Source organism: Phyllobates terribilis, unplaced genomic scaffold (assembly GCF_046119375.1).
Source record: "Phyllobates terribilis strain yellow unplaced genomic scaffold, ASM4611937v1 Scaffold_1__5_contigs__length_1240528914, whole genome shotgun sequence".
Taxonomy (NCBI): domain Eukaryota; kingdom Metazoa; phylum Chordata; class Amphibia; order Anura; family Dendrobatidae; genus Phyllobates; species Phyllobates terribilis.
Window position 1 is genome coordinate 1,095,433,806 of NW_027362761.1, and position 27,747 is coordinate 1,095,461,552.

The following is a 27,747-nucleotide window of genomic DNA, read 5'->3' on the forward strand; positions in this document are numbered from 1 at the left end:
TTTGATTTAAAAAAAAGTTTATTATGGAGTCAAGAATATCCTTGTGTTGTCATAACAGTAATTTATTTTCTTAAATATTTATAATACAAAATAATGAAAATCATTCAAGATGTCACTCAGAACGAGCGCCATGCTGTCCAATGTAACACACAAAAAAAACTTGACAGTAGTGGAATAAAGGTTCATCTGTAATCTAGTTGGTTGATAGGAAGGACTTTGCCACTGTGGGGGGGGGGATGGACTATAACCTGCGGCGCCACATGCTGGTTTCTTTCTAATGAAGTCTTCATTATATCTCCTACTTTTAAAGGTTTGGAAATTAAATGTTTCTTTACAATATGAAGCATCAGACTGCTTCCAGCTGATATTCCCAAACCTTCCCGGCTCACCCCACATTATACCGCACCATAGGGCACACTGTAGATGGCTCACATCCATTTTGAAATACATCACGTTGTTCATCCTAAGTTCATATCGTTCCAAATTATTGCTTATATGGCTTTTATTTTCCTTTTCTGAACCAGATTCTTCAAAAAGAATTCACCTGAATGTAACAAGAAAAAGTTATGAAATATTCACAAAATGTGCAGAATAAAGCCCCTATAATAATTCACAGGTGACCAGCGCTAGAGGAAATAGATCTAGTTGAAACATAACTGGTTACTTTAACATTTTCTTTTATTAGTTTTTCAAATGAAAGGTTTGAGGCCTGCAATTCCTTAATGACAATGTCATGGCTGTGCCCGGGCGTGTGAATACAAACCACCATCCGTATCAATATCCAAAGTGGCCATTATGTGCAGATTGTGATTTGGGAAATAATTTGGTAACATTTAGTATAAGGGCCAAATGGAGTCGCTGCAGATTTGCGCTTGTTTAACAGTTAATCCATCACTTGATTCTCTAGAGGAACAGCTGTTTTACCTACAAACTCCCCAAATGTAATGGTATAGGCTTGGGGCCCCCATTCAGCAAGAGTGGCGACCTTCATGCCAGTCTTAATGAATCAGGAGCCTCACACTCCACCCCATCATCAAGAGGCATACACCTGAAATTCTGGTGTAAAAGCTTTGATGTATCGGGCCCTTGATGTTTCAGTTGAAAGTGAAGGTTCCCTGCAAAATTAAATGAATGTTTACAGGGGTTATTCTCAGAATTGTAAGCCATCCCCTATCATCTGGATAAGGGACAACTTACTGATCACTGGGGATCCCAACAATGGGGTGATGCGGAGCCCTATAATAAATGGTGTGCGCTCATTCTCAGCTTCAATCATTGTCTATGGGACTGCTGGAGAAGGCAGAGTACAGCTGTCAGCTATTTCTAGCAGTCGTATAGACAATAAAGAGAGCCAAGGTCTAGTATGTGCACCGTAGCGCAGTCCAAGATGGAGCTCTGTTCCCTTGAATGGTAAGGGTCCCAATAGCTGTGACCGCCAGTAATTTCAATTCTGGGAATACCCCTTTAACTAGCAATTTGTAAACAGCAGCAACTGCTGACTGTTGTGGTTTGTGGACGTGAACCCATCACTCTATTTTTAAAGTATTTAGTGAAGTGCACATTTATGGCTGTTAATTCCCATGTAGAGTAGTGGCCAACCCATTTAAAGAGGTTGTCCACTACTTTTTACATTGATGGCCTATCCTTAGGATAAGTCATCAATGTCTGATCGGCCGGGGTCCAACACCCAACACCCCCGCTGATCAGCTGTTATCAGTGGCCGCCAACCAAAAGTGCTTACTTGCCAAGCTGCTCCCTCTTCTGGTCGGGGCCGGGTACTGCACACCCATCTCCTATTCAAATCAATAAGAGGCAGATGTGCAGTACCCTGCGGCGGCTACTACAAGTAGATAGAGTAGCTCGACAAGTGACTACTTCCGGCGGACCCGAACCCCGATAACAGCCGATCAGACATTGATGACCTATCCTAAGGAGAGGCCATCAATGTAAAAGTAGTGGAGAACCTCCTTTAACTTTCACAAACGTAGGCTATGTGCACACGGTGAGTATTTGCAGCAGATTTCTCTGCACCAAAAAACAGAGTGTTGGCAGGAAAAATGCTGTGTACAATACATGTGTTTTAATACATTTTTATGTGCAATTTTTTTCCCCATTCATTTGAATGCGGGAAAAATGCTGCAAAAGCGCAGAGCAAGTTGACATGCTGCAAATTTGAAAGAAGGCTTTTATGATAAAAATCTGCAGAGGAAAAATAAGCAGCATGTGCATGAGATTACAGAAATCACGTTCATTTACTGTTAGGGTATGTGCACACTTTAAGTATTTGGTGCAGAAATTTCTGCATCTCTTGGTAAGAAAAATATAGCGACAAAAATGCGCGTTTTTTGGTGCAGATTTTTCTCCGCTCAGAGTGAAATCTGCAGTAAAAACACTGAACGAATTAACATCCTGCAGATATAAATCTACAAGTCACAAATAAGCAACGTGACCATGAGACTTCAGGAATCTCATTCATTTTGCCGGAATCAGGAAACCCTTCAGTTTTTGTGACAAATCCGCAATGTGTGCACAGGCCCTTACTGTAAAAAGTTGTGTTTTTTTAACCCTTTAAAAATGTGAGGAACAAACACAGCAGAAAAGCAACAGAAAGTTTAATGGTAGACAATGAATTTTAGGCATGCTAATATTATATATGAAAAACATTTAAAATATAATATGTTGAAGATCCCATCACAGTACTAACTACCGGTATATAAGCTGGGAGACATAGCCTGCCCTTAATATCAACAAGCACCATGTAATTTCTCATTTCTCCTGCAGGGGCAGTGTAGGGAAATTGAACACTAGCTGCATGGTTTGCATGCAGATTACAGCGGATTGCTGAGGTCCAGCATTGGGACACCACGTGATCTACTTGTTTCTAACAAAACTGACATTCCTTAATTGTTACTATTTTCTCAAAAGTGCACAAGCATAAGATGGGCATTCGTATCAATGCTAAGTATAACCTAAAGAAACATAATGGCGTACCTGCTTTGTAAGAGGACCGGACTAGAGGACCGCTGGCTGTGTACAGGAATCCTAGCTCGTTGCCTATTTTCTCCCAGTGCTTAAACTTTTCAGGTGTGACATATTCTTCAACCTGCAGAAAAACAAGTAAAATGATCTGATATTAAAATAAAAATCTATCTAGAATATTATTATTAGCTATTCAAACCTTAAATCAATACTACCAATAAAAAGAAAATTTGTAATATATCTTAATCTGAGAAATCTGCTTCTTTCTCCTCCTGGACTGATCTTTCACTCTCAATTTAAGGCCACGGCCCCATTATCAGTGTTCGGTCAGTATTTTTTCTCAGGAGTGGGAGCCACAACCAGGAGTGGGTGATAAATGCAGAATTGGTGACTTGTTTCTGTTATACCTTTTCTCTGATTGTTCCTCACCTGGTTGTGGCTCCCACTCCGGAGAAAAAATACTGACCGAATACTGATAGTGGGATCGTGGCCTTAGGGTAAAAAACAAACAATGAAGACAGATTTTCCCATTACTGAGATGGGGGATGGCAGTTGCTGCCCATGAGATTCTATGAAGAGGGCAGTAGGGACGAGCTAGAGGCAGATACAGACATTCTGATGCAAGTTCTCCTAAAAAAGACAGTTATATTCTGAATCTTTGGTTAAAAAGAAATTAGTAAAGTGTAACTGTCATTTAAAGTGTAATCGTAACCTTTATTTCATAAATCAATAGTACACATGAAAGTAAACAACTTTATAATATATCTTATCAGAGAAATCTGTTTCTTTCTCCGCCAGGACTGATCGATCATTTATACAATTCTCAAGTCAAAGGTAAAATCTGTATTCAGTGAAGACAGATTGTTATATTTAATGAGATAGAATCTTGTCAGTAGTAACTGTCATGTCCTATATAGATGGCAGGAACCAGAGCAAAGTTCCTCCCTCTTCCTCCAGATTACATAGAATATTATAAGCAGCAGCTGCCATTTCCTATCTCAACAATGTAACATTCTGTCTTCACTGAATACAGATTTTACCCAGGAATTGAGAATTTAAAAAATGAAAGTCATAAGTTACTTACCGGTAACGGGATTTTTCGGAGACCATGACAGCACCACGAGAGAGGGGATCCGCCCACCAAGGACAGGAAACCTACAGGCTTAAAAGGGGGCGGCCCTCCCTCTCAGAGCATTGAGAGGACCGCCAGGTTAGTAGACATAACAAAACAATCATAAAAATAACATTTTTATACAACACCACTAAGTGAGAAAAGGTTGTAATTAATAGATGAGGAGTGCTCCCATAAGGTGAAGGGAGGGAATATAAGGGTGCTGTCATGGTCTCCGAAAAATCCCGTTACCGGTAAGTAACTTATGACTTTATCGGTCGACCATGACAGCACCACGAGAGAATTGCAGAGATGAAATAAGTCTAGGGAGGGACCACTGCCTGGAGCACTCTTCTCCCAAATGTGAGGTTGGATGAAACACCCAAATCCAGTCTATAGTGCCTATAGAAGATAGATGGAGAAGACCAGGTAGCAGCCTTACATATGTCTTCCATCGAGACACCAGTTTTCTCCGCCCACGAGGTCGCCACTGCTCGGGTAGAGTGAGCCTTCAACCCCTGTGGCGCTTCCTCACCACTGGAGACATAGGCTAGAGTAATAGCCTCCCTGATCCACCTAGCTATGGTGGATTTAGTAACCTTAAGCCCCTTCCTCAGCCCTTGGAAGGAGATAAATAAGGAACTATCTTTCCTGAAGGCCTGGGTGACCAACAGGTACTTAATCACACATCTTCTAACATCTAAGGAATGGAACTCTGCTTCTTTTTGGTTTCTTGGATTAGGACAGAACGACGGAAGTATTATTTCCTGGAGTCTATGGAAACGGGAAACTACTTTAGGGAGATATGCCGAGTCCGTTCTAAGAATTATTCTATCGTCCAGGATTTGAGTGAAAGGTGGGGCTGAAGACAGAGCCTGGATATCACTAACCCTTCTAGCTGATGTTAGAGCCATTAGAAGTGCTGTTTTAAGGGAGATGGACTTAAGAGATGCCGACTCTATTGATTCAAAAGGTGAACCGGTTAATGCTTTTAGAACTAAATTTAGATCCCAGGGTACTAAATTGCTTTTGATAACCGGTCTGGATCTCAACACAGCTCTGGTAAAGCGAGAAATCCAGTAATTCCCTGCCAAGTCACAGTTATATAGAGCACCTAAGGCCGAGACTTGGACTTTAAGGGTGATTGTCGCCAACCCCATCTCGAGGCCCTTCTGTAAAAATCCTAAAATTTTACTAATTGGAGCGCCCGTACCAACTGTAGAACCAGAGAAAGAGAACAATTTTTTTTCCAAGTTCTAGCGTAAATCCTGGACGTGACAGGTTTTCTACTATGCATTAGTGTAGTCACTAGATCTCGGGAGAATCCTTTGCGTTCTGACAGGGACCTCTCAAGTTCCCCACCGTCAAGTGGAGGCCAGGAGCTTGAGGATGGAGTATCGGACCCTGGCTGAGGAGATCCGGGATTTCTGGTAGGACCCAAGGATCGGAGATGGACATGTTCCTCAGGCATGAGAACCAGGGCCTCCTGGGCCCAAAGGGGGCGACCAGAAGGACCCTCGCCTTGTCCTCTCTGATCTTTCTTAGAACCATGGCCTTCCGAAATCCAGGTGGCTCAAAAGGCTGGTACCGATTTGGAGGAAGGACCCTTCTCAGCCGGGGGATCATCCATGGAGGCTGCAGATTCGTCCATCCTGCTGGAGCCGTGTTGACTGGACTTAGACGCCGAACCTCGTTTTCCTGAGGACCGGGCATAACCAGAAACACGCGGGCGATGCACCTTTTGGGGCTCCCCAAACTGCCGCCGAGATGGTGGAGATGGCGGCTGCTCAACTTGCTGCTGCAGTAGCTGCTGCTGCTGTTCACTATCAAACTCCAATATAGGGAGAATGAAGCTGGGAAGCCCTGAACAGTGGTGCCTGGCCAGTTAAATAGGCCTTGATCCACCCCTCCACCACCAGATTTCAATCAAATTCCTCTTTTTTTTTTTTCCCCAGTACCTTTACAAAGAGGGACTATGAGGTACAGACACCCTATAAAAGCACTACAAGGCACAGGGGCACCCTGAAGCACTGAGAGATACTATGAGGCCCCATTAGGTACTAAAAGGCACTGAATCGCTATGAGGTACTAACAGGCGCTATACGGCACTATGAATGCACCATAAGGCACTATGATATGCTATGAGTCACTATAATATGTTATGCTATGAAGAGCCATAAGGCGCTATGAAACGCTATGAGGCACTATGCCATGAGGCACTATAAAGCACTATGAGACGCTATACGGCACTATGATGTGCTTTGAGACACTAACATGCGTTATGAGGCACTGTGAAGCACTATGCGGCACTGTGAAGCGCTATGCGGCACTGTGAAGCGCTATTAAGTGACATGAAAAGCTATGCCATGAGGCACCATGCTATAATGTGCCGTGAGGCACCATGCTATAATGCGCCAAGAGGCACCATGCTATAATGCGCCAAGAGGCACCATGCTATGATGCGCCAAGAGGCACCATGCTATGATGCGCCAAGAGGCACCATGCTATGATGCGCCAAGAGGCACCATGCTATGAAGTGCCAAGATGTGCTATGAAGCGCTATGCTATGACGCACTATGATGTGCAATGAGGCACTATGATGTGCCATGAGGCGAGGCACTATGATGTGCCATGAGGCACTATGATGTGCTATAAAGCGCTATGCCATGACGCACTATGATGTGCAATGAGGCACTATGATGTGCCATGAGGCGAGGCACTATGATGTGCCATGAGGCGCTATGCTATGAGGCACTATGATGTGCAATGAGGCGCTATGCTATGAGGCACTATGATGTGCCATGAGGCATTAAGATGTGGCATGAGGCACTATGATGTGATATAAAGAGCTATGATGTGCTCTTTGTGAAGCGCAAAGAGGCTTTATAAGGCACTGTGAGGCACTGCGCTCAGATTTATATTTAAAAGAGTAATCCATCTGAATGAAGGATAAACCTTTCCTTTGGGTGGTAAATCTCAATTGTCAGACTAGCCCCACCTGAAGGAGCCAACTGATGAGACGCAGCTGGACAGCAGACCTTCACAGAGACCATGTGCTGTATTAACACCATGTGCCGTCCCATGGATGGAGTAAACAGACTGGAGGACAACAGTAAAAACCTCTGAGTGTTACTTTAACATTTACTGAGCAGATTGAGGCTCATTTTTGTGGTAAATTCTAAAGGCCAATCATGAGGCTCTGGTGGCCCAGACATGTGGCTAACTTTAGCCTAGAGGTCTAAGGTCCAGCTTTCATCCTGAAGCCAATTTTAAAGCACAATGCCCTTGGCCCAGATGGGGTCTTACAGAGCGCACACACATCCATTGAGTTTTGCACTAACATCCTTCAGCCTTTCCTAGTAACCATAACAAGGAAAGGGCCCCATAAACAAGGTATACATTCACGAAGATCACTCACCACCAGCTGTACGGATTCGGAGGCAGAAACGAGTCACAGGCCTGTTCCTCTCCCTCCGTCCATGCCTGAGCAATACTGGGGTGGTAAATCCCAGGCAGGGGCGCCTCCAATAGTGCGCCGATCAAAGCAGGAGCTGCTGCCCCCAGGCAGGGGCGCAGCTCAACAGGTGCTCCCATTGATGTGCAGAGCTGGAGCTGCTGATCCCAGACAGGGGCGCAGTTCCACAGCAGCTTCTCCACTGATGCACTGAACTGGAGTTGTCGACCCCAGATAGGGGCGCAGGTCCACAGCAGCTTCTCCACTTATGCACGGAACAGGAGCTGTCGACCCCAGACAGGGGCGCAGGTCCACAGCAGCTTCTCCACTGATGCATGGAAATGGAGCTGTCGACCTTTTTTTTTTTTTTTCTCCTTTTCAGGGACGCATGCATCGCGGTTAATACCGCACTAACAAACAGATGCCGGTAACCCGACTTCCGGGTTCCGGTCACATGATGTCCTCGAGGTGTGGTGACGTCATCAGGCTGCGACTTACAGGAGGACGGAAGTGCGCGCCCGCGCGAGGATGCCTCATACACCGCCGGCGCTCCCAGGTAGGTCCTGCCCATAGCAATGGCCTGCTACCTCTGAACGAGGCGCCGCTCTCCCGCGGCCCGCTCTTGGTGGGGCCGGAGGTTCGTAGACGGCCTCAGACCCGGCGCGCCGACCTCCGCCAGGTGTCGATGGGGACAACACCCCATGCAACTCACATCTCCAGGGCAATGGTGGGCTTGCCATCCCAGATAGGGGCGCAGTCCCACTGCAATCCAGATCCCAACCAGGGCAGACTCCTCTACAGAAAGCACAATCTGGCTGAAGCAGATAAAAGGGCTGCCACCCCAGATAGGGGCGCAGCTCCCCTGCATATCCGGTGCAAAAACATGCTGTGCCTCTCCCAGATAGGGGTGCACTTGCATAGGCAGAAAGCTGGAGCTGCAGATCCCAGATAGGGGCACTGCTCGACAGCCGTCGCCATCCAGATCTTCCACGAGACTGCAACAGGTTCCCTCTATCAAGGACAGGAAACCAAACTGAGGCGAGAGGGAGGGCCGCCTCCTTTTAAGCCTGTAGGTTTCCTGTCCTTGGTGGGAGGATCCCCTCTCTCGTGGTGCTGTCATGGTCGACCGATAAAAATCAGTCCTGGCAAAGAAAGAAGCACATTTTTCTGATAAGATATATTGCAAAAAAGTTGCTGATTTTCATGTGTATTATTGATTTGATAAAATAAAAATTAAAAACGACAGTTACTCTTTAAGGAGAACTTGCAGCAGAATGTCTGTGTCCACCTCCAGCTCCACCCTCCTATTCCATAGAATCTTATAAGCATCAACTGTCATCTCCTCATATCTCAGTAATGGGAAAGTCTGCCTTTACTTAATATAGATGGATGGAGTGTGAAAGATCAGTCCAGGGGGAGAAAGAAGCAGATTTCTCTAATAAGATATGTTACAAAATTCCTTGTGTAGTATTGATATTGAAATAAAAATTAAATTGACTTATTCTTTAAGACCCCCATACACATTAGGCTAATATAGGCTAAACCTAAGCTGACAGTCTAATGTGTATGGAGTGCTACCGATTCTCGCCCAATAGATGATACATGTCAGATGTTGGACTTCAGATCCTCCGGGAGATAAGCCACTTGAGGAACTAGCAGCTCCCATAGAGAACACAGGAGCGTTCGGATAAGCTGATTGTTACTTTGCATGGATGCGTTGGGAAAGAAAGCTGCCAGCAGAACAATCATTTGGCCGACCACTGGGGGGGGCTATAGAAACACGTTTCGCTCTACGACATTAATAGATTCATAAAAAGAAAACCTCGGTATAGAGTGTGGCCGCACCTTGAGATGACGCTTCGTTGGTTGCATGTACTGGCCGAGGGTTAAACAGTCTACGTCTGCGTCACGTAAAGCTAGAAAGTGAGAACATGCACATAATTAGTTCAATACTAACCCGTCATATGACTAGTGGGAGAAAGTGATGTGGAATATGTTGGTATTATATAAATAAAAATTAATTATTATTATCCCAATGGTAATTCTCTGATGCTCACCTGCCATGGTGTCATACACTTGCTCCTCGGTCTCTCCTAACCCCAGCATGATGGAGGTCTTCGTCACGACGTCGGCTCGCACTGACTTAGCATGTCTTAGGACGCTAATAGATTGCTCAAAATTTGCACGAGGGTCACGGACTTGCCTACAAATATATACAGAAATGTAAATGACATTGAATTCGGCACATTCAATATTGTATTTGTGGAAAGATGGTGATCACAGGTAATAAAAAAGATATAAGTGGGGTATAAAAATAAAACATACCTTTGTAGAGCTGGGACGGTCTCCACATTATGGGCATACACGTCCAGTCCGGAGCGGACAATGGTTTCTACAGCGTTCATATCTCCACGGAAATCTGGCGTTAGACACTCGATAAGGATTCTGGAATTCCTGAGCAAATAGACGATAAAGCAGAATTAAGGAAAGGAAAATAGTAGCGAGGGAAAAGCGAATAGTTAGATATATACAATGCACAAGACACATGGAGCCATTAGAAATGAAGGTAATCGGAGATAATCTGGACTGGTAATGGGGGCCATCACCACCTCCAAAGCAAATGGAGGTGTATTATTAGGAGCCACTGGACAGCAAAGGGCCCATATATACTGTTCTTGCACATGGCCTTTTCTGTCTGTGTCAGCTACTGAGAAACTGCATATATTTCCAAGCACTTTTCTCACACATTCACACAATTAGCAGTTATTGTAGCAAATCCGTTCCAATTCCAATGTAGAAATGTATTAAAACTAGATTTTTTCTTAACATTTTGCCCCAACTGGAATTGCAACAAATCAGCAAAAAAAAAGTATTTTTTTGCAATTGCGCAATAACACAGCTTTCTACTGCACTACATAAAGGCAGATGCATGATTGGTGCTGACTAATATTCTTATGAACAGTAACTTTATTATGTATTTTTTTTAATGTATTTTGCAATTGTTACTAGCTCAGTTGGAAACTAAGGAGTCGTAACAATTATTGCTAAATGTGACTTTTAGGCTGTGTGCCCACGTAGCATTTTTCAAGCGTATATGCTGCGGAATTTCCGCAGCGTAAACGCTTGAAAAACGCATGTATATCCGCACCCCATGGTCCCCAATGGGATTCCGCAACTTCTATGCACATGCTGCGGATTTTTCCGCAGCGTTTATGCCGCGTTCAAAAATCCGCAGCATGTCATTTAATTTTGCGTTTCCGCAAGCGGAATTGCCTTAGTCCAATGCATATAAAACGCAAGGCAATTCCGCATGTGGAAAACGCGTGATAAACGCGCGAAAAATGCGCGATGAACGCGTGCGGAATTCCGCATGCGTTTTTCCGGGAGAGGACTTGCATTTATGCAGCAGAAATTTTCTGCTTCATAAATGCAACGTGGGCACATAGCCTTATACTTCCTGTGAGATTTTTCTACACTTTCACAAAAGTCAATGAACCTATATAGCAAGGGTGTGGTATGGGCTGTACAAGTAATGAGAGTTTAAAGAAACTATGTCAGCACAGAATGACTGTTCAAACTAAGCACAGGTGCTCGGTGCTTCACGGTGGGGCCAGTCATTTATATATCTTCCCACCTGCTTGGTTTCCCTCCATCTCTGCCCTTCTCTGGGGTTGGAGATAGGAGGAAAACAAGCAGGTGGGAAGTATAGTTAAATGGTTCGCCCCGGCGTGAAGCACCGAGCAGCGGGACTTCATTTAAACAGTCATTCTGTGCTGACAGTCCCTTTAAAGGGATTGTCCACTCAGACAACCTCTTCTCAATCCCTATGTTGCCCCTTTGTAGTAAAATAATAAAACTTATACTCATCTCCGATGCTATTCCAACGGTGTCAGCACTGGCTCTCCTGGTGATCGCATGACATTATGTTAAGCGATCCCTGAGACCAATCAGGGCTGGCTTCACTCTCCTCTCCTACAGATGTATTTCATTCATCTGAAGGAAGTGAGAAAGCAGCCACAACTCTCATTATCTCTGGATGTATGTGATTTGTCCAAAGGAGGGGAGAGTGGAGCCAGCGCTGATTGACTGCAAGGATTGCGTGATGTAACAATGGTACGCGATCCCTGGGAGGGCTAGTGCCGATATTGCTGGAATGGCGCTGGCACCGGGGGCGAGTATAGGGGTTGTTATTTTACTAGGGGGAGACATACGGATTGAGAAGGGGTTATCCGAGTAGTGGACAACCCCTTTAACATGAGCCATATGCTATGAGTAAGTAAGAATGCACCATAACAAGTATATAAACGTATAGATACAAGTGCACTGAAAGCCAATGTGTAACGATGGAGTTAAACCTTTATTAAGTCGCACAATAGCATATAACATGGATATTAAAAAGAAGTGTCTAACGTGGAATAAAAAGGGCTTCAAGCATCTAGGGGGTATTGACAAAAAGCACACTGCATGTATAATCAATAATATTGCACAAAATATCCCTTTAAATTGAGTAATACAGTAGATAAACGGAACAGTGAAGAATATATATTGTAGTGTTCTATCAAGAGCAAACATAATTCATAGAAATATTTATAGGTAGCAGCAATGGTCTTAAATATATTCAGGTAAAGATAAATATCAGTAATGGTCATAGATACATTCAGGTTTACAATGTGATGTATATTAGGAGCAAATAGTAAAGTACATAGATGTATATGAAGATGTTACCAATAAGGTTGTCTACACATTGGTGTGGTGCAAGACCAAAACTCCATTTTTACACATTGAGTTTCAGTGCACTTGTTTCTCTAGGTTTATTCACAAAGGTATAGCTATACTTTAATTTGGTCTTAACAGAGATAGCGGTACATATTGTCACCATATACAGTGGCATGTAATAGTTTGGGCACCCCTGGTAAAAATTACTGTTATTGTGAACAATTAAGCAAGTTCAAGATGAAATGATCTCTAAATTGCATAAAGTTAAAGATGACACATTTCCTTTATATTTGAGGACAAAAAAATATATATATTATATATATATATACATACACAGTACAGACCAAAAGTTTGGACACAACTTCTCATTTAAAGATTTTTCTGTATTTTCATGACTATGAAAATTGTACATTCACACTGAAGGCATCAAAACTATTAATTAACACATGTGGAATTATATACTTAACAAAAAAGTGTGAAACAACTGAAAATAGGTCTTATATTCTAGGTTCTTCAAAGTAGCCACCTTTTGCTTTGATGACTGCTTTGCACACTCTTGGCATTCTCTTGATGAGCTTCAAGAGGTAGTCACCAGAAATGGTCTTCCAACAATCTTGAAGGAGTTCCCAGAGATGCTTAGCACTTGTTGGCCCCTTTGCCTTCACTCTGCGGTTCAGCTCACCCCAAACCATCTCGATTGGGTTCAGGTCTGGTGACTGTGGAGGTCAGGTCATCTGGCGTAGCACCCCATCACTCTCCTTCTTGGTCAAATAGCCCTTACACAGCCTGGAGGTGTGTTTGGGATCATTGTCCTGCTAAAAAATAAATGATGGTCCAACTAAACGCAAACCGGATGGAATAGCATGCCGCTGCAAGATGCTGTGGTAGCCATGCTGGTTCAGTATGCCTTCAATTTTAAATAAATCCCCAACAGTGTCACCAGCAAAGCAGCCCCACACCATCACACCTCCTCCTCCATGCTTCACGGTGGGAACCAGGCATGTAGAGTCCACCCGTTCACCTTTTTTGCGTCGCACAAAGACACGGTGGTTGGAACCAAAGATCTCAAATTTGGACTCATCAGACCAAAGCACAGATTTCCACTGGTCTAATGTCCATTCCTTGTGTTCTTTAGCCCAAACAAGTCTCTTCTGCTTGTTGCCTGTCCTTAGCAGTGGTTTTCTAGCAGCTATTTTACCATGAAGGCCTGCTGCACAAAGTCTCCTCTTAACAGTTGTTGTAGAGATGTGTCTGCTGCTAGAACTCTGTGTGGCATTGACCTGGTCTCTAATCTGAGCTGCTGTTAACCTGCGATTTCTGAGGCTGGTGACTCGGATAAACTTATCCTCAGAAGCAGAGGTGACTCTTGGTCTTCCTTTCCTGGGGCGGTCCTCATGTGAGACAGTTTCTTTGTAGCTCTTGATGGTTTTTTAACTGCACTTGGGGACACTTTCAAAGTTTGCCCAATTTTTCGGACTGACTGACCTTCATTTCTTAAAGTAATGATGGCCACTCGTTTTTCTTTACTTAGCTGCTTTTTTCTTGCCATAATACAAATTCTAACAGTCTATTCAGTAGGACTATCAGCTGTGTATCCACCAGACTTCTGCACAACATAACTGATGGTCCCAACCCTATTTATAAGGCAAGAAATCCCACTTATTAAACCTGACAGGGCACACCTGTGAAGTGAAAACCATTTCCGGTGACTACCTCTTGAAGCTTATCAAGAGAATGCCCAAAGTGTGCAAAGCAGTCATCAAAGCAAAAGGTGGCTACTTTGAAGAACCTAGAATATAAGACATATTTTCAGTTGTTTCACACTTTTTTGTTAAGTATATAATTCCACATGTGTTAATTCATAGTTTTGATGCCTTCAGTGTGAATGTACAATTTCCATAGTCATGAAAATACAGAAAAATCTTTAAATGAGAAGGTGTGTCCAAACTTTGTCTGTATTGTATATATTATATATACACATATATCTTCATCTTTTACATTTTAAAAATTACAATAAGGAAAATGGGCCAATGCAAAAGTTTGGGCACCCTGCACGGTTAGCACCTAGTAGTGCCCCCTTTTGAAAGTATCACAGCTTGTAAACACTTTTTGTAGTCAGACAAGAGTCTTTCAGTTCTTGTTTGAGGGATTTTCATCCATTCTTTCCTGGAAAATTCTTCCAGTTCTGTGAGATTCCAGGGTCGTCCTGCATGCACTGCTATTTTGAGGTCTAGCCATAAATTTTCAATGATGTTCAGATCAGGGGATTGAGGGCCATTGTAAAACCTTCAGCTTGCGCCTTTTGAGGTAGTCTATTGTGGATTTTGACATGTGTTTAGGATCATTATCCATTTGTAGAAGCCATTCTATTTTTAACTACAGCTTTTTACAGATGGTGTTATGTTTGCTTCAAGAATTTGTTGAAATTTCATTGAATCCCTTCTTCCTTCTACACGTGAAATGTTCCCCGTGCCATTGGCTGCAACACAACTCCAAAGCATGATTGATTCACCACCATGCTTAATGGTTGGCAAGATGTTCTTTTCCTGAAATTTTGTGCCCTTTTTTCTACACACATACCATTGATTATTGTGGCCGTTTCCAAAATACATCAGGCTTGTTTAGATGTTCTTTTGCATACTTCTGATGCTGAATTTTTCTGGTGAGGACACAGGAGAGGTTTTCTTCTGATGACTTTTCCAAGAAGGCCATATTTGTGCAGGTGTCTCTGAACAGTAGAACAATGTACCACGACTCCAGAGTCTGCTAAATCTTTCTGAAGGTCTTTTGCAGTCAAGCTGGGATTCTGATTTACCTCTCTTTCGAGCAGCTCTCACTGAAATTTTGCTTGGTCTTCCAGACCTTATCTTGACCTCCACTGTTCCTGTTAACTGCCATTTCTTAATTACATTTCAAACTGAGGAATATAGCTTTCTCCTGCTTTGTGGGCCTCCACCATTTTCAGACTACTAGGCAGCTGCTTAGAAGAATCCATGGCTGCTGTTTTGTGGCACAAGGTTAGAGGTGGCTGGGTTTTTATAAAGCTGGGAAATTTGCATCACCTGGCCTTTCCTAACGATGATAGTGAACAAGCCATAACCCTAATAGACTAATTAAGGTCTGAAACCTTGGTTAAAGTTATCTGAGAACAAAAATCTCCAAGGGTGCCCAAACTTTTGTATCGGCCCATTTTCCTTTTTGTAATTTTTAAAATGTAAAAGATGACAATGTTTTTTTTTTTTGCCTAAAATACAAAGGAAATGTGTAATTTTGACCAGGGGTGCCCAAACTTTTACATGTCACTGTAGAAAAGAAGTGACGGCCCTCACTAGGTTGCAAAAAATAAAAAATGTGCCTATTCTTCTTCTGCAGCTACTGTACATGATGGAGGAAACACAGTTGCTTTTTTGCAACCTAGTGAGCTCAGTCTCTTGTCTGTATGATTCCTTGGAATTTCTGTGCTCAAGCATATATTGACAGTGTGCTGCAAACATCTTATTTTTTTACTTATATTACCAGTCCTACCATCCCATCATGTGGAAAACTGCACAAAACTCCCTGAAGGCATAAACGACTATTTCATATGTACCTCTCTTTGAGAAGAGACACCGTTCTTGCAAAGTGTTCGGCTCCTCCATCTGGAAGATCTGGACAAGTACAAAATAAAAACTGAAGAAGCCATGGGAAATAAAACAAAAGGCAAGAATTATAGATACACGTGAATAGCAAAGGGTTACTCCCATCTTCCTGGATGGCTATTGTTGGATACTGCTTTTAAATACAAGTACTTTTGCAGTTTACTGCTTATTACAATTTGCAGCCGTTCTTGAAATATTAACATTTTTCTTTTGTTTACAGCTCGTTGCCGAGGAGACCGACCACTGCTGCTGTGTAGCTTGTAATCACTGTGCTGAAACTGTCCAGGATTAGGAGGCAACGTCGATCTCCAGCAATTCTGACCAGCATTAAAGCAATGCTTACAAGCACAAAAGAAAAGAGCTTGTAAGCACTTGTAGAAGTTCTGCTGTCTCACAGAGGTGGTCGGTCTCCAAGGCAACGAGCTGTAAATAAAAAATAAGTGTTAATATCTCAGGAACGGCTACAAATTTTTATAAGCAGTAAATTGCTTGTATGTAATAATACTATCGGACAATATCCAATATCCATTTATGAAGATGGGAATAACACTTTATAGGGAACCATGTCCTTCAAGAACTATGGAGATGCCAGAGGTCATTCCTGCATTAAATAACAAGTGATGGCATTTCCTTGTAATGTGCCTTCAATTTTATAAAATGGAAAAAATCCCTTTTACAGCAACTAAAAAATGCCATTAATGTCATAAAAAATGATTTCACTGTACTAAAAACACAGGAAATACTCCACCTGGTGGCCAGATAACAATACTGCAGAAGGCGATCAATGGAAACATACCCAAGTAAGGCTGGGTGAAGAGTCGGATATTTATCCAGAAAAATCAGACGACTTTCATCCATTTTGTCATCGGTGTGTTCATTTTTTTTTATACCCATATTTATGTATTAACAGAATAAAATGTAGATGATCAAAATAGTTTCCGGTGTTAATAATGGCAATGTAACCGCAAAAATCAGATGATGCAATACAGCTGATCCATAAGGTATCCAATTCTTTTTTTTTTTTTGTGCACCCATAGAATTAAATTGGCGAGCGTCATTTAGTGTAAAAGCTTTAAAAAGTAGCATTTTTTTCCACCGCAAGGCAGAATTGTGCAAAAATACTGTGACATTTAGCGTTTTTCACGCCACTTTGGATTGACTCCACCAAAATGGAGAGAGCTCAGGAGGAGCCATGCCCCCCTCCAATTTATAAAAGGTGCCCACGTTTTTACGCCACCAATGCTACACTACAGTCTGCTAGTAACGTTTCTGGCACGGTGCATTAAGGTATACGCCACATGGAAGTGTACACCGCAAGGAATTCTACATTGCATGGAAGTGTACGCCACATGGAGGTATACGTCACATAGAAGTGTACGCCACACAGAAGATATGCCGCATGGAATTCTACATTGCATGGAAGTGTACGCCACATGGAGGTATACGTCACATAGAAGTGTACGCCGCATGGAAGGGTACGCCACACAGAAGATATGCCGCATGGAATTCTACATTGCATGGAAGTGTACGCCACATGGAGGTATACGTCACATAGAAGTGTACGCCGCATGGAAGGGTACGCCACACAGAAGATATGCCGCATGGAATTCTACATTGCATGGAAGTGTATGCCACATGGAGGTATACGTCACATAGAAGTGTACGCCGCATGGAAGTGTACGCCGCATGGAAGTGTACGCCACATAGAAGTGTACGCCACATAGAAGTGTACGCCACATAGAAGTGTACGCCACATAGAAGTGTACGCCACATAGAAGATATGCGGCATGGATTTCTACATTGCATGGAAGTGTACGCCACATGGAGGTATAACTTTTGTTTTTCCGTCAGCATAGCGGTTTTATGCGGAATAAGTTGTAGTATTGAATGACGCCATTCTTTTACCATATGCTGGACTTTAAAAAATGGAAAGAAATTCCAAGTGGGGTGAAATACAAGGCAATTCCACTAATGTTTTCGGAGTCTTATTTTTATGTCGTTCCTTGTACGGTAAAAATTATCTGGCAATATGATTCTGCAGGAGAGTGCAATCACGCCGATAATCTTTTTTATTAAAAAAAAAAAAAAAAAATTAAATCTTGGGAAAATACATTTTTTGGCTTGTGTCGCCCTTTTCTGAGATTCACAATAAGTTGTATCAGACGTAAGAAGGTTTCCAGCTCCAGGAGAAAAAAAAAAAAAAAAAAAATCAAAATTTTATTAGAAAACTTTTTTTTTTGAAAAAAGAGTAATATCATGACCACAGTCACCAACCTCTCCCAGAATATAATTAGACGTTGGTGACTGTGGTCATGATATTACTCTTTTTTCAAAAAAAAAAGTTTTCTAATAAAATTTGGATTTTTTTACCTGGAGCTGGAAACCTTACGTCTGATTTGGAGCCCTGCTGCCCAGCTGATTCCGTGCTCCGGACAATCAAGTTGGTGAGCGGACTTAACTTTGGATTTCTATTACAACTTATTGTGCTCTGAATGGGCCTGTGCCCAGGCTTGTTTCTCGCACGGTGACCTGTGATTTTTATCAGTACCATTTGGGGGTACAATGTTTTAATAGCGTTTTTGACTTTTGGGGGGATGCAAGATGATTGGCAGTGACATTTAGGCCATGTTCACACGTTCAGTATTTTCCCTCAGTATTTGTAAGCCAAAACCAGGAGTGGGTGATAAATACAGAAGTGGTGAAGTGTTTCTATTATACTTTTCCTCTGATTGTTCCACTCCTAATGTAAAATACTGACCAAATACTGAAAATGTGAAAGTGGTCTTAAGGTACTAAACAGCAGTAATCAGAGTAAGCTTTGGTCGCTGCTGTTACAGGAGGATTTCAGCTGTATAAACACAGTCAGCACCTACCTTGTGATGCAGGCCCAGCTCCTGAGCCTGCTGCATATACCCCCATCCAAAATGTGACATACATGTCTATCATAGGTCAGGAAGGGGATAGTGTGCACAAGATGCATTGCAGTCATGTGGCGCATACCAACCGTCTCTGTCCACAGACGTCAGGACCACGTAATCCAGTCCCCAGTCCGCTATGGCTTTAGCTGTATTGTACGGTTCATCAGGATCTAGTGGTGGAGGCTTTTTAGCAGTTTTCACTGAACAGAAGCGGCAGCCCCTGGTGCACGTGTCTCCCATTAACTGAGGATAGAACAGAAGAAAACGGCAGGTGTGATCACTATGCTAGGCGAGATACAGATGTGGCAATTACCTTATTCTTTACTCACCATGATTGTTGCAGTAGCGGTTCCATATTCTCCACCGCCCCAGCACTCTCCAATGTTGGGACATCGGGCTTCTTCACACACCTATTCAACAAAGAGAGTCATTTACAGACACTAACTTGGCTGCTTTGTGAACACGAGAAAAAAAGAACATTATATACAAATACTCATATGTTCCCTGTATTACATTAAAGGACATCTTGGGGAGAGCAAGGCGGCAGCAAATCCTAATACCAATGCATCTCCTGCAACCAGTCATGCCAAAAGCCCTGTTCTTTATTATTATTATTTTTGGAGAAAAATCCATTCTAGCTCATACTTACTGTGTGAAGATTCAGATTTCTTAATGTGTTTTTCAGTTTATTATAATTTTTTCCCATTGGAATCTCAGTCTTTGCCCAAGGAGGGAGCCTTAATCTGAAAAATGGATAAAAAAAATAAATAAATAAATACTCTCAGGCAGTATTCACACAGTGGATTTTCAATGTGCATTCCACAACAATAGCGCAGCACAATGCAAATAAGAGAAAATCAGCACTGATGTGGGAGCATGTTATAAATCTGAAGTCATTCATCCTTTAATATTTCCAAGATCCATATTTAACAAATTTAATTTTTAAGTTTTCTTTACTTTTTTTAAATGCCCATCGACTGAAAAACCCATATAGATCCAATACTGAGAGTTTGCTACAACTGTATGCATTCCAGGCAACCAACTAGACATTTGTGGGAAGAGATAAACCAAAAGAAAGATGGTGCTACAAAATATCTCACAAATATATCAACTTTACTAACGATAAAATATAACGGATTTTGTTGAAAACAGAGTAGCTTGATAAAGGGTTAACAACAAACTTCCCAAGGCTATAAACAGTATATAATTATTATGCCCATATATCTATTGCAGTATATTCCTTAGTGATTAACATATATATCAAATAAAAGAATATATATAGGATGCAGACTTACATAGCAATAATGTGCAACCCTGTTAGGTGATAGCCCTGCGCCCCCAACGCGCGTTTCACCCAGCTCCTTCAGGAGAATATATTATATATTTATACATACATACATATATACACAATGTCTGTCCGCTATTTCATCCTTCTTCTCTGCTAGATTTCTAAAACTTAACATGGACAAAACAGAATTCATCATCTTTCCCCCATCCCATTCACCCCCCCCCCCAACTGACCTATCTATCAATGTCAATGGCTGTCCACTCTCCCCAGTCCCTCAAGCTCGTTGCCTTGGAGTAACCCTGGACTCTGATCTCTCCTTCAAACCACATATCCAAGCCCTTTCCACTTCCTGCCGACTCCAACTCAAAAACATCTCCCGGATCCGTGCATTCCTCAACCATGAATCTGCAAAAACACTAGTGCACGCCCTCATCATCTCCCGCCTCGACTACTGCAACCTCCTGCTCTGTGGCCTCCCTTCTACCACTCTTCCACCCCTCCAATCTATCCTAAACTCTGCTGCCCAACTAATCCACCTGTCCCCCCGCTATTCCCCGGCCTCTCCTCTCTGTCAATCTCTTCACTGGCTCCCCATTGCTCAGAGAATCCAGTTCAAAACCCTAACCATGGCATACAAAGCCATCCACAACCTGTCTCCTCCATATATCTCTGACCTAGTCTCCCGTTACATACCCGCACGCAACCTCCGATCCTCACAAGATCTCCTTCTCTACTCCCCTCTTATCTCCTCCTCCCACAATCGCATGCAAGATTTCTCCCGTGCTTCCCCCCTACTCTGGAACGCTCTACCCCAACACATCAGACTCTCGTCGACCGTGGAAACCTTCAAAAGGAGCCTGAAGACCCACCTCTTCCGACAAGCCTACAACCTGCAGTAAACACCACTGCACGACCAGCTCTACCCTCACCTACTGTATCCTCACCCATCCCTTGTAGATTGTGAGCCCTCGCGGGCAGGGTCCTCGCTCCTCCTGTACCAGTCGCTGTCACATTGTGTTCAAGATTATTGTACTTGTTTTTGCTATGTATAGCCCTTTTCACATGTAAAGCGCCAGGGAATAAATGGAGCTATAATAATACTAATACACACACACACACACACACACACACACACACACACACACACACACACACATCAGGAGCTTTTCCCGATGTATACTGAAACATTGCCATTAGCCCTTCTTCCCCGAGAAGACTCCAAAAGTGTGTTCTTTTAACCTTCGTCTGCCAAGTATGTGCCAAAATACCTTTTGTTTAACTGTGATGGTAAAGCGCAGCAGTCTGCTCCACTCTATACCGAGGGCCACTGAAAAGAAACGTACACAATGCAATCGGTCTCTTTATGGTAGATGGCATCCATCATGACTGGCCAGTCAGACGCATACCTCCCCATTGTATGCTCCCCAAAATGGCCATAAATGTAGTGTTGACCTAGCCAAAGACTCTCTGAATTCTGCTGTGGATTCACACCCAGATTGGCCCCATTCAATAAATCAGATGTTTTTGAGCAAAGACACGGATTCACACTGAAAACATTTGGAGGTGGAATGTGAAGCAATATCAGCTTGAATATTCCCCCGTGTGAACAGAGCCTTAGGTGAGTCAAGGTTTTTCAGCTTCAATACATAAACTAAAACATTACGTATATTTCAATAGCTGGAGATGTTTCCATCACAGAATTATTCCGCTTTAGTGTCTGTTCACACCTACATTTGGGAATTCGGCTTTTCTGTTCCGTTTTAGGAAAATACAAAGTGAATGTCCAAAACGGATCAATTAAGTTAGTGACAGCAGAATGGCGTCAATTGAATAGTTCGGCATGATGAGCTTTTTTCCTGTTCTAAAAACCGACACATACCGGAAAACGAGATGGACCCTGTAATAGTCAATGGGGCTCTTCTGCGTGCGTTCGAATCATTTATGTAACTTGTCCATTGCAGGCATAAATTCTGTTTGTCAGTTCCTAAAGCGAAACACACAAGCAGAATATTCCAACGCAGGTGTGAACCCGGCCTTATTATCATAAAACTGGAAAGCTCCTACAATGTAGAAGCGCCGTCAGACCTTATAGTATTAGAATTACAATAGCAGAACCTATCAGCGCTATAATCGCTGGGAGAAAGTGATCGCCGAAGCGGCACCCCTAATACTTTACAAAAAAAAGTTGTGGAAGAACCAGTCAGGTGGGCGACTTGCTGTTTTGCACTGACCAATTCCGGCTTGGAATTGTTTGGGGGATTACTACATTCACCTGCATCATGTTATGGACTGAGCGCAGACTGGGGGTCCCAGTATAAGTAACATTACACAAAGTACTCAAGCACAATATTTTATGAGAATATCGGGGAAGACAGATCTTTATACCTCTCTCCCTTCTGACGCTTTAGATTGCCTTTATAGTCCGACCACGCATTTTTATCAGCCAAATCCCCTGATATAAAATCTTGTAAGTCTGGTCCATTCTGGATGAGATCCTTCTGGTCATCTGATAACCCGACGAACACTCTGTAAGATGTATGATACTCAGCCACCTAGAAAAGAAAATATCAGAGAATGAAATGCTTCAGGCGCTGTTCAGACACACATCTGCTCTGCAAATATATCATATATTAAGAGTGAGACCTCAATCTAATGTCCATTTTTCAGGTGCACCTTCTTTTCGTGTTTTTTACATATATACATTATAGTCTATGGGGCTATTCACATGTCCATGGATTTTTTCGGACCACCTGTCTGCTAACCTCCCCCAAAAAACTGATACTTTTTTTTTTATCTGAGTCACAGATCAAACTCCCCAGTGCAATTCTATGGGTCCATGTGAAACTCTGACAGAAAATTGATGGCATCCTAGTTCTGTCCATTTTCACTGTTTGCCAGGAGAAGCCTGAGAAACCTCCATCAGTTTTCTTCTAGCAGCAATTCCGACATGGATTTTCAAAGTCAATACACCTGCTTCATTGGGTCTCTTGTCCTCCATTCTCTCTTGACCATAAACCGGTCTGACCCCCGTGGGTCTGACACTTATACAGTGGGAAAATGACAACTTCTCCAAGTTGGAATAACTTATGTAAAGAAGAGATTTCACTGGATTTTTAATTTAAACCAAGTACCTCTCCAATAGCTGTTGTTTCACGGATTCTGGAACACTTTTTTCCCCGTGGGACAGTTATGCTCCATAGTAATAAAGAAGCAAATTTTCCCTTCAAATAACTGGGCATACACCACTGAACTACTATGTGGGTGCAGGCATTTTTTGGATTGGCAAGAAAAACCAAACACCCACAAAGAAGTTCTGTGGTACAAGCCCAGTTGGTTGAAGGAAAAATTTGCTTCCCTAATTATTATTATTATAGCGCCATTAATTCCATGGCGCTTTACATGTGATAGGGATATACATAACAAAAGCATTTACATAATCTTAACAAAACGAGTCAGCGACTGGTACAGGAGGAGCGAGGATCCTGCCCGCGAGGGCTCACATTCTAGAAGGGATGGGTGAGGATACATTAGGTGAGGGAACAGCTGGTCGTGCAGCGGTGGTTACTGCAGGTTGTAGGCTTGTCGGAAGAGGTAGGTCTTCAGGTTTCTTTTGAAGGTTTCCACGGTCGGCGAGAGTCTGATATATTGGGGTACAGCGTTCCAGAGTAGGGGGGGAAGCACGGGAGAAATCTTGTATACGATTGTGGGAAGAGGAGATAAGAGGGAAGGAGAGAAGGAGATCTTGTGAGGATCGGAGGTTGCGTGCAGGTAAGTACCGGGAGACTAGGTCACAGATGTATGGGGGAGACAGGTTGTGGACGGCTTTGTATGCCATGGTTAGGGTTTTGAACTGAATTCTCTGGGCAATGGGGAGCCAGTGAAGGGATTGACAGAGAGGAGAGGCCGGGGAATAGCGGGGGGACAGGTGGATTAATCGAGCAGCAGAGTTTAGGATAGATTGGAGAGGCGCAAGAGTGTTGGAAGGGAGGCCACGGAGCAGGAGATTGCAGTAGTCGAGGCGGGATATGATGAGGGCATGCACTAGTGTTTTTGCAGAGTCTTTGCTGAGGAATGCACAGATCCGGGAGATGTTTTTGAGTTGGAGTCGGCAGGAGGTGGAAAGGGCTTGGATACGTGGCTTGAAGGAGAGATCCGAGTCCAGGGTTACTCCAAGGCAGCGAGCTTGTGGGACTGGGTAGAGTGAACAGCCATTGATGTTGATGGATAGGTCGGATGGGGGATGTGAATGAGAGGGTGGAAAGATGATGAACTCGGTTTTATCCATGTTGAGTTTTAGAAATCTGTCAGAGAAGAAGGATTAGATGGCGGTCAGACATTGTGGGATTTTGGTTAGTAGGGGGGAGATATCGGGTCCAGAGAGGTAGATCTGTGTGTCGTCAGCATAGAGGTGATACTGAAAATCGTGAGACTATGAGCTGTCCCAGGCCAAAGGTGTAGATGGAGAAGAGCAGAGGTCCTAGAACTGAACCTTGGGGGACACCGACAGATAGGGGGCGAGATGAGGAGGTGGTGCGTGAGTGGGAGACGCTGAATGTCCTGTCTGTTAAGTATGAGGAGATCCAAGACAGAGCCAAGTCCGTGATGCCAAGAGACGAGAGAATCTGGAGTAAGAGGGAATGGTCCACTGTGTCAAAGGCAGATGACAGGTCCAGAAGGAGGAGGATGGAGTAGTGTCGCTTGGATTTGGCATTTAGTAGGTCGTTGGTGACTTTGGTCAGGGCAGTTTCAGTCGAGTGATGCGGTCGGAAGCCAGATTGCAGGCGGTCGAAGAGGGAGCAGGAGGAGAGGTGGGAGGACAGTTCAAGGTGGATATGTTGTTCTAGTAGTTTTGAGGTAAAGGGGAGGAGTGATATGGGGCGGTAGCTAGTTAGAGAGGAAGGGTCAAGGGAGGGCTTTTTGAGGATGGGTGTGATTGCGGCATGTTTGAAACATGAGGGGAAGACACCGGTTGTTAGTGACAGATTGAAGAGGTGGGTTAGGGTTGGGATGAAGACTGTGGTAAGGTTAGTGATGAGGTGGGATGGGATTGGGTCAAGGTCGCAGGTGGTGAGGTGTGATTTGGAGAGTAAAGAGGAGACTTGACCTTCTGTAATGGTGGAGAAGTGGGTTTTGGAGGAGGAGGGTTGGGTAGATATGAGGAGGGGTTGTGTGGACTTTAGGCAAAAGTTTTGTCTGATGGAGGCAATATTCTGTTTGAAGAAGGAGGCAAAGTCGTCGGCTGAGATGAGAGAAGAGGGAGGAGGTGCTGGGGGACGAAGGAGAGAGTTGAAAGTGTTAAATAGCTGTTTAGGGTTGTGAGATAGGGAGGATATGAGAGATGAGAAGTAGGTTTGTTTTGCTGTAGTGAGTGCGGCCTTGAAATTAGTGAGGGATTGCTTGAATGCGATGAAGTGCTCGATGGAGTGAGACCTTTTCCATCTCCGCTCCGCAACCCTGGAGGCCCGGCGCAGTTCTTTAGTAAGTTTAGTGTGCCAGAGTTGCCTGTTGGATGTGCGAGATGGGTATCTAAGGGTATCTGGCAAAACTTTGAAACCGAGGCAGACAAAAAAAAGGAAAAAAAGAAAAACTGTTCCACGGGGCTGTGGAGTCGGTAAGCCAAACCACCGACTCCTCAATTTTCTTGACTCCGGACTACTGAACCCAATTTATTATATATTTTAGGAGTCAAAGTTGTTCCATTTTATACCAACTCCACCAAAATGGACACCAACTCCACAGCCCTGCTGTTCCAGAAACAGCACCAATTGGAGGAAGGATCATGTATGTGCGTGTAATGCACATAGTCACATACACACCGGGAGTGCTCTTCCACCTGTCTTCAGCCCCACACTGGCACCTGCAGTCGTGACACACATCTTCAGAATGCAAGTCTATGGGGATTCTGACTGAGGCTCTGTAGTCTTATTTTGAGTCCCATAGACTTTTATTGAAAAAAGTGAGTTCCAGAACACATAGTGCTCCAGTGGCTTACAAAAGCTGACACTCGACTATAGAAGACCTTCAGGTTCAGTGGATCTGCAATTACTGACAAAGAAAGACAACACCTTTGAAATGAGTTAGATGGAAATCTCTTTTGACCCTTGGATATCTCTGCAGGGGGTCACATCAGACTGTTTCCAGTTGCTCTTTTGACTGCGGTTAGTCTATATAAGCACTGCCAGCCAGGGGGCAACAGCAGGGACCACACACGTCTAGTGTTCGCACACAGACAAGTACCGTAGATGTGGAAACCATCTTTGTTGACACATTGGTACCTTGGACATTTGGACAGTGTTACCGGAAGGGCTGTGGAGTCAGTAAGCCATACCTCCGACTCCTCAACTTCCATGACTCCGACTCCACGATTCCGACTCCCTTATACATGGCTCAAGTTTAATTGATAAATTTACTGTAGCACAGGTTCATCTCAGCTAAAAGTCTAGACCCTTAGATCAGGAATAGGACAGACATTTATAGGACATTTCAGAACTTTCCCAAATTCTTATGAAAAAATATTCCCCATAAACTGCATTGAATTACTGTACCCAATTTATTATATATTTTAGGAGTTGGAGTCGGTCCATTTTATACCGACTCAAATGGGCTCCGACTCTGATTCCACAGCTCTGGTTGCCGGACCCTGTCTAACATACCCATGCACCGACCACCTTTATTTATAGGAGTTACCTACATTCCCCATATTTCACATGTCATTCCTTGGTACATTAACGGGTACACAGTAGTACAGTTTGCACATTTTTTTGGTATTTTGCCATAAATACAATTTAATAAAGCTTATGTTAAAACAACATTTTATGTAAAAAAAAATAAATAAATAAATAAAAAATGCAGCACCTTCCCTTTTAAATAAAACATCTAGCGAAAAATGTCCTTAAGAAATATCATTATCAGCTTCTTTTATCCGCTTAAAAACCTCATTTGTGCTGAAATCCATCTTTAGCTTGTGCTCACAGATCTATTTGTTCTGCATATTTTGCTGGCATCTTTCTTGGGGGCCATACACGGTGGGACGCTGCAGGTCAGTCCTAGGTCAGTACAGGGTGTAAGATACAGATCTTATGTGTACAGAGCACGGATACGATGGGGGTAAAAAGCTCGTAAGACGCCATCACATAGGGCGGGAATATGAAAATCAGTCACCGATAGCGGAGAATAAAGAAGAATATGCACCAATAACACTGGTAAAGGTAATCTGCTGCAAAACACACTAATAAACACCGCTGATTGTAAATTAGAGCCACCAGTGTCTCCCCCTACAGAACATAACAGGTTAATACACCCTGTATACCCCCTATAGCTAATAACTACAAGGTGCATTGCTTCTGGTAAGGACAGACCATCAGTTTAGTAAGCTGTATGTACAGCTTGCACACAGTAACGGAATCTCACCCCTGAGAGCCGGAGCAGCTCTGCTCCCCTCTTCAGCCCGACCAGCCTCATCGTACTCTGCACAGTGGCTGCAGATCTTTAATACTCGACGCTCGATTAGTCCAGTCTGATCACTTCCACTCAGAGCCTATCACAAACTACGGACTGACCCTCGCAGGCTCCCGTATAAAGGTCACCGTACTGTGCTACCGCATTGGACTGAAGTAGACCAATGCCTCACTACTTAGCAGTGG

The 27,747-nt window shown here is 43.3% G+C and overlaps 1 protein-coding gene across 1 annotated transcript; it reads right to left on the minus strand.

Annotated features, from left to right (window-relative positions):
- LIAS (lipoic acid synthetase) lies at positions 1-27,667 on the minus strand. Its single transcript, XM_073645909.1, has 11 exons — positions 27,515-27,667; positions 22,490-22,656; positions 19,466-19,559; positions 19,146-19,226; positions 18,903-19,059; positions 15,850-15,907; positions 9,870-9,998; positions 9,602-9,747; positions 9,390-9,460; positions 2,992-3,103; positions 1-544 (listed from the first exon to the last, which is right to left on the minus strand). The coding sequence occupies exons 1-11, from the start codon at positions 27,563-27,565 to the stop codon at positions 492-494; spliced, it is 1,119 nt and encodes a 372-aa protein (XP_073502010.1). The 5' UTR covers positions 27,566-27,667; the 3' UTR covers positions 1-491.
- Positions 27,668-27,747: the final 80 nt, after the last annotated feature.

Bases quoted from the DNA above. Each gene is read 5' to 3' on its own strand.
- LIAS (XM_073645909.1), bottom strand. From the start codon at position 27,565: ATGAGGCTGGTCGGGCTGAAGAGGGGAGCAGAGCTGCTCCGGCTCTCA. The intron at 19,060-19,145 runs GTGAGTAAAGAA...TTCTATCCTCAG, and splicing joins CCGCTACTGCAACAATCATG to TTAATGGGAGACACGTGCAC. The intron at 3,104-9,389 runs GTGCGGCCACAC...GTTTTTCTGCAG, and splicing joins CAACGAAGCGTCATCTCAAG to GTTGAAGAATATGTCACACC.